The 15172-nt window shown below is 42.2% G+C and overlaps 1 protein-coding gene across 1 annotated transcript in view; it reads left to right on the forward strand.

Annotated features, from left to right (window-relative positions):
* The window catches only part of LOC126108903 (period circadian protein), a 224173-nt gene that overhangs the window by 138610 nt on the left and 70391 nt on the right, over nt 1–15172 (forward strand). The window contains exons 9-10 of the mRNA XM_049914270.1: nt 9711–9865; nt 13043–13156. Coding sequence (XP_049770227.1) covers nt 9711–9865; nt 13043–13156 — 269 coding nt within the window. The remainder of the gene's footprint in view (nt 1–9710; nt 9866–13042; nt 13157–15172) is intronic.

Genomic DNA, 15172 nt, shown 5'->3' on the forward strand with positions numbered 1-15172 from the left:
TAACAGGCACCTGAATTTTGGGAGGCAATTTTTCGAAGAAAAATGTGTGTCTCATAGTCTGTAAAGTACAGTATGTTGAAGAAATGGCATCCATTAGATTTCACTAATGTATCGGTGATGAAAAACACAAAATAAGGGGACTCTGAAGTAGGGGGATCCACATCACCAAAAGTATTCATAGCAGCCCTCTAAGAAGCATTTAAATCCTTAAATTAACATTGTAATTCTATCAGAGACAGCAAAAGGTTTGGAAAACCAGTTGATCAGAATTGATAGTGTCTTGAAAAGAGGTCATAAGATAACATCAACAAAAGTATAAAGTAAGGTTAGGGGAATGTAGTCGAATTAAATCAGACAATACTAAAGAAATTAGATAGTAAAAGTAGTAGATGAGTGTTGCTATTTGGACTGCAAAATATATGATGGTGGCCAAAATAGAGGGTCTGGAAACTGAAATGAAAGCATTTCTGGAAATTTGTTATTGTCTGATATAAATTTGAGTGTCGTGAATCTTTTCTGAAGGTATTTGTCTGAAGGATAGCCACGTAAGGAAATGCAATGCGGGTGATTAACAGTTTAGACAAGAAGAGAACTGAGGCGTTTGAAATATGGTGCTATAGAGTCGTGCTGAAGGTTAGATGGGTAGATCGTGTAACTGATGAGGAGGGGCTGAATCAAGTTGGAGAAAAAAGGAATTTACATCACAGGTTGACTAAAAGAAGAGATTGGTTGACTGGGCACATTATGAGCCATTAAGGAATTTTGTTAATTTTATAGATTTAGAAAAGGCTTTTGACAGAGTTCAGTGGAACACGACGCGGGTGTCCTGAAGAGGAAAGGAGTAGATTGGAAAGAGAGATGACTGATACAGAATCTATATTTACACCAGAAAGTAAGGATAAGAATTGGAAACGAAATGTCAGAAGGAAGCAGCACTGGACGAGGTGTCAGACAAGGTTGTTGCCTTTCCCCACTGTTGTTTAATGTATACCTTGAAGAGATTATTGCGAAAAGCTTAGATGGGAAAAGGGGAATAGGTATTGGTGGAAATCAATTTTAGCAGATGACACGCACTCAGCCGACCGCGTTCTCCAGTTTATTAGTGACAGTGAAATGACGTCAGTCATTTGAACCTTTTTTTGGGGACAACCACCCCCTTTCTGTAGTGGATTTTTAAGCATTCGTTCTACTTTTAGTTTCTCCAATTTTATGACTTTGTTCCCATTGCTGCTGGTTTTCAATTTCGGTTTTTTACTGTCTTAAGTCACGGGCTGGGCGCTAATGACCATAGAAGTTTTGCGCCCTAAAACCACAAAAAAAAAAAAAGTATTGGTGGAAAGAGAATAGAATGTATAAGATCTGCTGATGACACGGTATTAGTGGCAGAAAGTGAGCGGACAGTGAATAACGTGCTCAGAGATCTGAATGAAGCTTGTGTGGAATATGGGATGCAAATAAACACAGCAAAAACAAAGAGTATGGTCATCAGTACAAGACGCAGACTGTCCAATATTAAAATAGGACAACCTACCATTATTGTATGAAGGCTTTCATGACCGGATGACATATCTTCTGGTAAACCTTCCAGGATGTAAGGTCGTGGTCCATGAAACTCTTCAGCTCCTAACGTTTAGTCCAAAGCTGCGCTGGACATCTTCAGAGGGGTGTTTCTCCTCCAGTGAGTCTTGCCGACTGACGGGTCGGACGTCTGAGAGCGACTTACATATCGTAGAAAGTGGGTGTGGCCAGAGTTACACGTGATATGCAGAGATAATCTTTGTCAGAGATAAAACTTGACTATCGATCGTGATCTCGTCACGGATAAAACTGTCTAGCAATTCTGTAGTGCTACTGTCCAAATATCACTAAGTTTCATGGTCTCTTCTTTCCGATTAAAATTATCCCTATGTTTATATATTTCAATTGCTTCTCTACTAAGCCGTGGGTAATAGTTTGTCGTCGTAGATAAAATTTTTGTTTCGGAAAACTTCACTTGATGATTTCCTGACTGAAAAGCGTGTTCTGCTACAGCCGATTTATCTGTTTTTCCTAATCGGCAAAGACTTCTGTGTTCTTTTAACCGTGTATTTACGCTTCTTTTTGTTGTTCCAATATAAACTTTTCCACATGTACACGGAATTTTATATACGCCACTGGCTGATAGAGGAGCGCGTCTATCTTTTACAGACCGGAGAACATTACAAATTTTCTTCGTTGGTGTAAAAAGAAAGTAACGGATCAGATTGGAAAGATTTTAAGTAAACATGATATTAGACCTGTTTTTAGACCAACGAAGAAAATTTGTCATGTTCTCCGGTCTGTAAAAGATAGACGCGCTCCTCTATCAGCCAGTGGCGTATATAAAATTCCGTGTACATGTGGAAAAGTTTATATTGGAACAACAAAAAGAAGCGTAAATACGCGGTTAAAGGAACACAGAAGTCTTTGCCGATTAGGAAACACAGATAAATCGGCTGTAGCAGAACACGCTTTTCAGTCAGGAAATCATCAAGTGGAAGTTTTCCGAAGCAAAAATTTTATCTACGACAACAAACTATTACCCACGGCTTAGTAGAGAAGCAATTGAAATATATAAACATAGGGATAATTTTAATCGGAAAGAAGAGACCATGAAACTTAGTGATATTTGGACAGTAGCACTACAGAATTGCTAGACAGTTTTATCCGTGACGAGATCACGATCGATAGTCAAGTTTTATCTCTGACAAAGATTATCTCTGCATATCACGTGTAACTCTGGCCACGCCCACTTTCTACAATATCTAAGTCGCTCTCAGACGTTCGACCCGTCAGTCGGCAAGACTCACCGGAGGAGAAACACCCCTCTGAAGATGTCCAGCGCAGCTCTGGACGAAACGTTAGGAGCTGAAGAGTTTCATGGACCACGACCTTACATCCCGGAAGGTTTACCAGAATCTACCATTAACCAAGTAAGTGAATTTAAATATCTTGGAAGCACAATAACTGAAGACTTGAGATGTCACCAGGAGGTGAAAACTCGAATTGCATAGCGAAGGAGGCATTCAACAGAAAGAGGAGAGTGTCATATGGCAAATTAGATAAAGGACTAAGGAAAAGGCTTGGCAAATGTTTTATCTGGAGTGTGGCACTATATGGGGCAGAAACATGAACACTGAGACGAGAGGATGAAAAAAGGTTAGAAGCATTTGAGACGTGAATGTGGAGGAGAATGGAGAGAATAAGCTGGATGGAAAGACTGAGTAATGAAAGAGTATTGGAAAGCGTTGGTGAGAGATGATGTCTGTTGAAGGTTGTAAGAGAAAAGAAAAAGAACTGGTTGGGACATTCACTGAGAAGGGAGTGCTTGCTAGTAGATGCTTTGGAAGGATTGGTTTGTGGGAGAAGACTGAGAGGAAGGAGGAGATACAAGGTGATGGACGACATAAAGGGAAGAGGAAATCATGCAGACCTGAAGAGGATGGCAGAAGACTGGACAGCCTGGAGAACTACCATGTGAAAACCTGCCTTTAGGCAGAACACTGATGATGATGATGATGATGATGATGGTAATCGAGAGAAGTGTTGGGGTAAAAACTGTAGAGGGAGACCAAGAGAATACAGTAACCAGGTTCGAGTGGCTGTAGGTCTCAGAGTTGATGCAGAGATGAAGTAGCCTGTACAGGTCAGACTGGCTCGGAGAGCTGCATACCGCTACTGACAACAAAAAACCAGGAAAATGAAGAAGGAGTAGCATGTGGATGTAGCTTTATGTTTGCCTCGTGGTTTTCTCCACTAACCGACCATTGCAAGTTAGCGGTTGCCTTTGCCCAGTTTTATTTCTAGAACTGGCCAGGCGTGCTAGGTTTGGGTGATATTGTTCCCTCTGTCCGATGCGCTTGAGCTGCTTCATTCACCGCTGCCTGCCACCCGCAATTCACAAGAGCACAGCCACTGCGTGCCGCTTGCCAGCAACACGCCAGATTCCACAGCCCGCCATCCATGTGCACTACACTGAACCCGCTGCTAGCAGCCTACACACTTCAGCCTGTGACACGGGGTCATCGTCTTGACCGCCATCGCCCCAGCTCGTGATTGCAGGTAGGTCAAAGGTGCAGCACTGTACCTCCCAATCCGAGTGTGATCCCCTGTGCCCATTTCCTACCCACTGCTTTATCTGCTGCTGTTTGATTGTGGGTGTCACGTCCACAACTGTATGTCTGCTTTAACGAGGTGCCATTTTCGGACAGTTGCAAATGTTGTGAATACGGTTCTTGCGTAAGATGTCAGATGTTGTGAAACTTCACAGTATTTCGTCGGCATAGCTGACCGACAAATGATAGGCGTAAAAAGGTCAGGTTTAGCAAGGAAGAAAGTCGTCTTACATCAAGAAAATGCGCGCCTGCACACAAGTGCCGTCACCACGGCAAAATTACGTGAACTGAGTTGCCACAGCTGGCTTATTCACCTAATACAGCTCTGTCAGACTTCCATCTCTTCCCAAAAGCAAACATTTATCTTGGTGGGCAAAGATTCACTTCAGACGAAAAATTGATAGGTGGAGTTGACAACTATTTTGCAGGCCTGAAGGAAAATCATTTTTGAGATGGGACCAAGGCACTGGAACATCAGTGGATCAAGTGCATTAATGTACAATGAGACTACATTGAAAAATAAAAAAATTTCAGTGATGTAATTACTTTTTTTCTATTCTGTTCTGAGAACTACGGAGGACAGATGCATCGAGCATCGATGACACGCGCGTCTTCACCGACCAGAGAAATCTGCTGTGGCCGAGCATTGTCTCAGTACAGGACACTGTATGGGATACGAAGCGACCAAAATTCTCTTGTCGATGTCTTCTTATAAAAGAAGAGAGGAAATTCACAACTCAACTAATTTGCCAAATGAGGACACAGGATGTCAACTTAGCACAGCATGGGATCCAGCACTGGCCACGTTAACATCATAACTATCGCAAGGAAGAACTGTTGGTCATTCGAGGGATGATGCTGCGGTGGCAAGGATGATGCTGCGGTGGGAACAGAGATATCCGAATGACAACAGCGACAGTGGACATACACCAATGTGGACACGTATATTGGTATGCGGCTTCCGACAGAGGCTGCCGGGGTGATCAGCGGCAGAGCACAGTACGATCGGCAGTCTCTATTTGTGTGTCAAAGGTGTCACTTCATCATCCGACAGGTGGCGTTTCTGTCTCTCTCTTTACAGATCTGGTGATCTGTGTTGTTGGTCACAGTATTAGGCACATCCATGCCTGTGCAGTTTCTACTCAGACACGTAAATAGGAGGCTTCGGTCACAATCTCGGCAGTGAGTTCACCACACCGGAAGGTGCCGGTCAGTTGTGTTGATGATAGTGTAGTGGTTAATAAAAAAGAAAAAGAGAAGAAAAGAAAAGGTTGAAAATGTGGGAAGAAATGGTGAATAAAAAGGGGCTTTTCAAATCATAAATGACCGTGAAAAAGGGAAAGAATGAAATGCAAATCGGACTTCATATTGCAGAAAAGCTATCGGACTTCGTGATTCGGAAAAGCTATTGTTGGGGTGATCCTTGTGGCGTTTCTGAGCAAAAGTCAAACCAATTTCCACTACAAAAATTATTTGAAAAAAGACAGAGAATAACCAATGTGACTAACAGGGGGAAATGGCGTAGATAAGAGTTCATTCTTTACCGTGTTAACATGTCTTCTTTCGTGCGGCGTCGAGGTCTTCAAAAATCTCCTACTTCATTTCTGCATGAGAAGTCTGCTCCGAAATCTTGCAATAAGTTTCATTGTCCAGGAATTTCTAATGTATACAAAACCGTCTTGATATTAAATACAATTTATTTTACGTTGCTTCCCTCCTCCAAATGTCGTAACAACTTCCACAATATGTCTACTCATTAATAAGTTTTTTTCGTCTTCATCAGATCACGTCTGCATTAAGCTTCCGCTCTCGAGAGACAATAGACGGATAGAAAACAAAAAAAGAGTTACAATGGTGGTATTTTCTCTGCCGTCGAGCGCTCATACCGCTGCGACGGTATAATTTATGTCTGAGGGAATGAGTGTAGCGTGGCGAAATTCAAAGTCCCGCTACAATTGGGTGACCAGATGCAATTGTTTAAAAAGGACGACAAACAGCTTCAAAAAGGAGGACAAAGGAAGAAAAAAGAGGACACGTCAAACAGGTCAGCTGCAGATGAGGATACCACCCGTCAGCTTTGGACAAATCGAGTGACTTCCGGGAATTACCGCTAAAACTAGTAGTTAATTGTTACTAATGGTCAGGCGGTGGTTAACTGAGCAATATAAAAAAATTAAAAACATTGATTGTGGTGACAGCGTGGTGTCAATTGTTCTGTTATGTCAACAACACGGAATTGTTTACAAAGTGAAAAACGTAAAACCATTCACCTCCCTTCATTCGAGGCACCGCTACCAACATCTACAATTCGAGCAGCAGCTGACGGCATGTAAACTCCACTTTAACCTTCCGAATACAAATAAATTGAGTGACTATGAAACAATGAAATAAAACCGTGACAGTTAATCTGCCGAGTTATTGCTTACCTTTATTTGCCACTGAGACGTACACTCTAGCTCCACGTATCTTACATTCCGCTTCAAATTCATTTCTCCCTTTCTTGAAAGCCGGATATTTGCAGGAAAGGACGTCGTAAAATGTACACTTTCATTTAGGCATAGCGAAATATTTCACGTAACTCACTCTGTTAAAAATTACACTCACAAATCACACGTGCACTACAGGAAGCCAAGCCAATACAAAGCGAAGATACGAAACGAAAATTTTAAATAATCGATATTTGCATTCGCTTATAGTCAATCAACGATAACATCGACGCCACCTGCTAACACCGCCTTCGTGCGTGTTCATCACGAAGGCTGTGCCAATAGTTAAAGTATTTAAGAAAAGAGCAGTAGAACGTGACGAATTGTAAATTTAACTGTACTACGCTCAACTTTGTGAAAAGGCCGGACACTGTAAAAATCCACCCGGACCCTGGATAAAGAGCTAAAAAGGAGGACACGTCCGGATTAATCTGGATGTCTGGTCACCATAATTGACAAGATATGCTGAAATTTCACATCGTCAGACATCTTGCCCCGAAAACCACATTTACAACTAGTCCGTCAGTAAAGCTTCAAACAACACATTAACAAATGTGCTCTAAAATCTTTATTTCTCAAAGAGAGAGTCATTGACAGATGTAGATTAACTTCAAGAGTGGCTTTGGAAAAGGTTTTCGGTCTGTTGTTGTTGTTAGATATTAATGAATTTGCAGACAATAGCAACTGTTTACCCTCTCACTGACTGGTGAGTTACATTTGCTGTGTGGGATGTGCCCGAGCTGCTTGTTTCATTTGCTGCCGCCTGCCACCTACAGCTTGCAAAGGTGCCACCACTGCATGCCACCTACTAGCCCTGAGCTAATTGCTTCTGATTCCTGCTTGGCACTTACTACTAGATTGCAGCCACTGTTAGCCGCCTACGCATCTCCGGTCTGTGAGATGGGACCGTCATCTCCACTGGTGTCACCACAGCTTCAAACTGCAGGTCGGTCAAAGATAAAACCCTACACTGCGCTGCGCTTCCCTATCCAAGTTTGAGTCCTCTGTGCCCGTGTCCTAGCCAATGCTTAATCTGGTAATGTTGTGTTGTGAGTGTCATCTCCATAGCTGTGGGTCTGATTTGAGAAATTTAAATGACGCTATCTGTAGACAGTTACAAATGTGCTGTAAAACCTGTACTTCTAAGATGGGGAGTCAGTACCAGATGTAGAACTAATTTCAGGATTTCAGGTGTGCTCCAGGGAAAGGCCCCAAGGGGAACCCCTGCTGTTGATGTTGTATATTAACGACATCACAGGCCATAGTAACCTTTGTCTTCTTAGGCCGGTATTACACTATCAAATTTCTATGTCAAATATCTTTGTCAAAAATTTTTGTCAAAGATATTTGATGGTGTGATAAGGAACTTTGTCAAATGTCGTCCAATATTTGATCAAATCTAGGGCCTCGCTGTACATTTGATCAAAGAAGTCGGTTTTCTTCTGTTCCCTGCAATGTGACGTGTTACCACATGGAGCGCTAGCATCGCTGCAGCGTTCTGTCGTCTGTAGTGTTTTTATAAACATTGCCGGTAAATACAATTGGTGTGTGCTGACAACTACAAAAGTAATAGAGATGTATGAAGCTGATGAGGCGCTTTACAACGTGAGGCACGCTGAATACAAAAATAGATTAAGAAGATTAGTGACGACCTGACCTAACCTAACCTAACCTAACCTAACCTAACCTAACATAACCCTCTCCTGTTGCAAGGAATCAGAGTGTCACAGTGAGGCTGTCTTCTGCAGATGTAGCAGTTCTTAAGTGAGTATTGTGCTTTGTGATATGAGGATACACTTCATTGAGCACATACAGAAATGCGTGCTCATCCATTCTTAAGTAATTGATGTACGACTTGCCATCCTCCACTGTAAGCGCACGTAACAAGTTTTGTCGAATGCTTTTATTGTGTCGTCGTAAAACCCACGGCTTCACCCCGCTTCTCTTCCGCATGTGCACACAGTGCAATTGTGGTACATGCAACTGCTGTGGTTAATAACAAGTTGAACTTTGACGAAAAATATGATGACAGTGTAATAACCCTTCTAGCACTACATCAAAGATCTTTGTCAAATATATTTGACGGAATATTTGATCACATATTTGATCAAATCTTTGACAAAGAAATGTGATAGTGTAATACCGGCCTTACAGATGATAAATTGCCTAGACACACAAACAAACACAAAAATACACACAGAATTCAAGCTTTCGCAACCAATGATTGCCTCATCGGGAAAGAGGGAAGGAGAGGGAAATACGAAAGGATTTGGGTTTTAAGGGAGAGGGTAAGGAGTCATTCCAATCCCGGGAGTGGAAAGACTTACCTTAGGGGGAAAAAAGGACAGGTATACACTCGCACACACACACACATCCATCCGCATATACACCAATATGCACCAATATACAATGTAAATGTCATATTACTATATACATAACTAGGTGTAGATTGGGACTTAGCATCTATTCCACAATGCCAGGTCTTATAAGCGATAACATCTCGGTCGGCGAATGATTCCAATCCGGGTAGAGAGGCGTTCTCACATCGGACGATAGCGAGGGTAAACCGTCCACTTCCCGTACTCCCTGTGGCAACGTCAAGACTAAAATTAACTCGACATCCACGAAAAAAAATCGGTCCATTCAGTATAACACTTTGTGCAGTTCCAGAAAAAATACATGTATGGATGAAAGGACTTGGTGTACTTTCTGAGAATGTAACTTTAACTGGTGATGTAACCTTGTACTATAATTATTAATAAAGTGTGATCTGTAACGTCAACTGCCAATCGCTAGACGTACATCTGGTGAACGGGATGCAACAATTTGAAAAAAATCGAAAACATAGTGCCGCGTTGGCTGCTGAGCACCTGCGCCTCGCCAGCAGTAATAATGTTTTGGCTCGTCAATGTAGCTTGTAAAGAGTAAAGGCCCTATCACACTCCCAGAAGTTGCCATTATACGTGTCGAATTGGTTCCCTTAAGAATGATATGTCAAATTCTGTGTGGATAATCGAAACGGAGTGCGTAATAAATGGATGTAAGGTGTGAACCTCTACGATGTCGTTTTGAGCGCGACTTCGTTCCACAGTGAGCAAAGAGTGCGAGTCGACACTGCACGGGGAGCCGTACCGGCTCCGCGCCCACAACGGCTGCTACGCGCAAGTCCGTACCGAGTGGTCCAGCTTTGTCAACCCCTGGACCAAGCGGCTGGAGTTTGTCATCGGGCAGCACTGCGTCCTGCAGGTAATGTCAGCTCACTTCTTCTCATAGTGTTGACACAGCTCAGGTGACAGATGAACAGGCCCCTAACTGGGTCGTATTGAACAGTTTTAAGTCTTGAAGTTGTACAGACTTTTATTCTGCATTTAGAAACAAGCAGTAATGACCTTTTAGCTGCAGAAGTATACATTAAACTGATTCACAGAACAGAGTAGTGTGTGTAAAATTTCTTGGGGTATAGCTGGACAACAAACTAAATTGGAATCAACTAATCAAGAAGCTCATTTCAGTGTGTTATGCCCTTAGAAGTATCTCCCGTTGTATTGTTCTAAAGAAGAGTTTTTTTTTCCTGCTTGTTATCTTATGCAATTATCTTTTAAGGCAGTCCATCTAGAGTAAATAAAGTGTTTGTTCAGCAGAAGAATATTCTATAAAGTAGATAGTAATACATTGTGCAGAAGCCTTTTTAAAGAGTCTTGGAATTTGTGCATAAAAATGTAATACTTTCCTTTGTAAACACGCTATATGACAGCAGTCTTTGCATCATTTGCGTCTTATTTTATCTGTATTTGCAACACTCAGTTGTCACCTGAGAATGTCCTAAGGAAGTCAGTTTGTGACCAAATAAGCAATATTTTCCAGAACTGTAGAAAGTGTTTCCTGTTTAATATGTTGTCATTGACAGAAAACACAAGTAAATAAAGAAAACAAACCACCACAGTTGTATCATCAAAGGAATTTATTTAAAATGACTAGCTTCACTGGAACACTTATGGCATGCTCAGGTCTATTAAAACCAAAGGAGTACTTTCATACTTTGGCCTGTGTATCTCAGAATGCATATAGTACTAGTTGCTGTGGATGACATACATCAGTAGTGTGTACCGCACAAAGTATTTGGCAGTGGTGACAACACATTGTAGAGAGTATACTGATGATGTATGCAGCCCATGACAACTTGTATTGTATGCGTTCTGTGATACATGGGCCAAGGAATGAAAGTACTCCTTTGGTTTTAGTGGACCTGAAGATGCCGGAAGTGTTCCGCTGAAACTAGTAATTTTAAATAAATTCCTTTGATGATACAGCTCTGGTGGTTCATTTTCTTTATTTGTATCGGCAGCTGGTGTCCCACATCCATGAGAACGATGGACTTCCACAAGTTGAAAATGCAAGTTTATGTGCTAACATCATAAAATGAAATGATTCACTGAGCTTTAATCTAACACAGAAAGAAGTGAAGTATTCAGAATTTGATGGATAGTGAAATTAACTTAGAGTGCAAACTAACATAATATTTGTTTGGCAGCTCCACCAACTCCATAGAATAATTTCTGAAGGTATAATATTAGTGTACATGATTGGGGAGGTAGGGGGTATGTGGAAGAGAGAGAGAGAGAGAGAGAGAGAGAGAGAGAGAGAGAGAGAGAGAGAGAGAGAGAGAGAGAGAGAGAGAGCAAAAACAAAAACAAAAACAAAAACCCAATAAATTGTATGTGTATCATGTTGTTTGTGAAAGTAGTGTATAGTCTTGTTTACTAGACAAGAGTGTGAGTCATTCCCCAGTTTCAGTACAGGGTCATAATTAAAAACTTATCACAACCCCTAGTGTAAAAAGAAAAAAAAAGTTGTATAAAATAATTGTGCAGCATTATGTCATATTATTCACTGATGAAATTTAATGTAATTACACTTCTAGCCATTAAAATTGCTACACCAAGAAGAAATGTAGATGATAAACAGGTATTCATTGGACAAATATATTACACTAGAACTGACATGTGATTACATTTAGACGCAATATGGATCCATAGATTCTGAGAAATTAGTACGCAGAACAACTGCCTCTGGCCATAATAACGGCCTTGTTACGCCTGGGCATTGAGTCAAACAAAGCTCGGATGGCGTGTACAGGTACAGCTGCCCGTGCAGCTTCAACATGATACCACAGTTCATCCAGAGTAGTGACTGGCGCATTGTGATGAGCCAGTTGCCTGGCCACCATTGACCAGACGTTTTCAATTGGTGAGAGATCTGGAGAACGTGCTGGCCAGGGCAGCAGTCGAACATTTTCTGTATCCAGAAAGGCCCCTACAGTACCTGCAACATGCGGTCATGCATTATCCTGCTAAAATGTAGGGTTTCGCAGGGATCGAATGAAGGGTAGAGCCACGGGCCGTAACACATCTGAAATGTAATGTCCACTGTTCAAAGTGTCGTCAATGCGAACAAGAGATGACCGAGACGTGTAACCAGTGGCACCCCATACCGTCACGCCGGGTGATATGCCAGTACGGCGATGGTGAATACACGCTTCCAATGTGCGTTCACCGCAATGTCGCCAGACACGGATGCGACCATCGTCATGCTGTAAACAGAACCTTGATTCATCCGAAAAAATGATGTTTTGCCATTTGTGCACACAGTTTTGTCGTCAAGTACACCATTGCAAGCGCTCCTGTCTGTGATGCAGCGTCAAGGGTAACCGCAGCCACGGTCTCCGAGCTGATAGTCCGTGCTGCTGGAAACATCGTCGAACTGTTTGTGCAGATGGTTGTTGTCTTGCAAACGTCCCCATCCATTGACTCAGGGATTGAGACGTGGCTGCACGATCCGTTACAGCCGTGCAGATGAGATGCCTGTCATCTCAACTGCTAGTGATACGAGGCCGTCGGGATCCAGCATGGCGTTCCGTTTTACCCTCCTCAGCTCACCGATTTCATATTCTGCTAACAGTCACTGCATCTGGACCAACGCGAGCAGCAATGTCGCGATACAATAAATTGCAATCGCGATAGGCTACAATCCGACCTTTATCAAATTCGGAAACGTGATGGTACGTATTTCTCCTCCTTACACGAAGCATCACAACAACGTTTCACCAGGCAATGCCGGCCAACTGCTGTTCGTATATGAGAAATCGGTTGGAAACTTTCCTGATGTCAGCACGTTGTAGGTGTCGCCACCGGCGCCAACCTTGTGTGAATGCTCTGAAGAGCTAATCATTCGCATATCAAAGCATCTTGTTCGTGTCGGTTAAATTTCACGTCTGTAGCACGTCATCTTCGTGGTGTAGCAATTTTAATGGTGAGTAGTGTATAAAAAGGAGTCATTCCATAGCGTAGTGAGAGGTTGCAACTGTGTTCTAATGAACATATAATTAGTAAACTGTATGTGTGACTGAGAGGCGTGTGCTTGCAGGGTCCGAGCTGGCCAGACGTGTTTGCGGAGGCTCAAGACGAGGAGATGTTTGGTGAGGAGTTGCTGCAGGAGAGCAAGGCCGCCCAGAAGGAGATCCTGCAGGTGCTGCAGGAGGTGAGGCGAGGCATAGCGTGCAGCTGGGACCGGACTCCACCCCGTCTCTGGCTTCCAGGCACCGCGGCATTCTGTTGTCGTCACGTCTTGTGTGAAGGTGGTTGGAGACCAGTAAAGAATCACTGAGAGGGTGTCGTATTTCATCCACGGCTATAGACGACTCTTTTATTCTGCCACTGCATTTTGTGCATTGCGCCATTGTCAGGTACAAATTGTTGGTGCTGCGCATACCATTGCTACTTCATCACAATATTAAAAAAAAAAGTAAGAAGTACTTCAAAATTATCGCAGGTACGTGATTTTTATTAGGCTGGTGCATAAGTTCATAGCATTTTTGTATTGGGTGCTGATATTCTGGGTGCTATGGGTTTATTAGAACTACTGACAGCCTTGGGAGAGCGAGTCCTGACAAAACTCTACCATCTGATGAGCAAGATGTATGAGACAAGCAAAATTCCCTCAGACTTCAAGAAGTATATAATAATTCCAATCCCAAAGAAAGCAGGTGTTGACAGATATGAAAATTACTGAACTATCAGTTTAATAAGTCACAGATGCAAAATACTAACGCGAATTCTTTAACAGACGAATGGAAAAACTGGTAGAAGCCGACCTCGGGGAAGATCAGTTGGAACAAGTGAGGCAATACTAACCCTACGACTTATCTTAGAAAATAGATTAAGGAAAGGCAAACCTACGTTTCTAGCATTTGTAGACTTAGAGAAAGGTTTTGACAATGTTGACTGGAATACTCTCTTTCAAATTCTGAAGGTGGCAGGGGTAAAATACAGGGAGCGGAGGGCTATTTACAATTTGTACCGAAACCAGATGGCAGTTATAAGAGTCGAGGGACATGAAAGGGAAGCAGTGGTTGGGAAAGGAATAAGACAGGGTTGTAGCCTCTCCCCAATGCTATTCAATCTGTATATTGAGCAAGCAGTGAAGGAAACAAAAGAAAAGTTCGGAGTAGGTTTTAAAATCCATGGAGAAGAAATAAAAACTTTGAGGTTCGCCGATGACGTTGTAATTCTGTCAGAGACAGCAAAGGAGTTGGAAGAGCAGTTGAACGGAATGGACAGTGTCTTGAAAGGAGGGTATAAGATGAACCTCAACAAAATCAAAATGAGAATAATGGAATGCAGTCAAATTAAATCGGGTGATGCTGAGGGAATTAGATTAGGAAATGACACACTTAATGTAGTAAAGGAGTTTTGCTATTTGGGGAGCAAAATAACTGATGATGGTCAAAGTAGAGAGGATATAAAATGTATACTGGCAATGGCAAGGAAACCATTTGTGAAGAAGAGGAATTTGTTAACATAGAGTATAGATTTAGGTGTCAGGAAGTCTTTTCTGAAAGTATCTATATGGAGTGTAGCCATGTATGGAAGTGAATCATGGACGATAAATAGTTTAAACGAGAAGAGACTAGAAGCTTTCGAAATGTGGTGCTACAGAAGAATGCTGAAGATTAGATGGGTAGATCACGTACTAATGAGGAGGTATTGAATAGAATTGGGGAGAAGAGGAGTTTGTGGCACAACTTGACTAGAAGAAGGGATCGGTTAGTAGGACATGTTCTGAGGCATCAAGGGATCACCAATTTAGTACTGGAGGGCAGCGTGGAGAACAAAAATGGTAGAGGGAGACCAAGAGATGAATACACTAAGCAGATTCAGAAGGATGTAGGTTGCAGTAGGTACTGGGAGATGAAGAAGCTTGCACAGGATAGAGTAGCATGGAGAGCTGCATCAAACCAGTCTCAGGACTGAAGACCACAACAACAACAACAACAACAACAACATGGGTTTATTTACCGATTGTCATTTTTTATTTGTAGTTCACTGTTGCTATTGAGTTTACATTTTATCATTTGGAGATAGTGAGTGGAGCTGTGGATGGCTAGAAAATGCAGTGCCAAGTGGTCAAATTGGAACATTTCTGACATATTCTTCTTTTCGGCTTCAGTAGAGGGGTGACAGCAGCGGAGGCAGCCAGAAATATTTGTGCCGTGTG

Source organism: Schistocerca cancellata, chromosome 11 (assembly GCF_023864275.1).
Source record: "Schistocerca cancellata isolate TAMUIC-IGC-003103 chromosome 11, iqSchCanc2.1, whole genome shotgun sequence".
NCBI classification, from domain to species: Eukaryota; Metazoa; Arthropoda; class Insecta; order Orthoptera; family Acrididae; genus Schistocerca; species Schistocerca cancellata.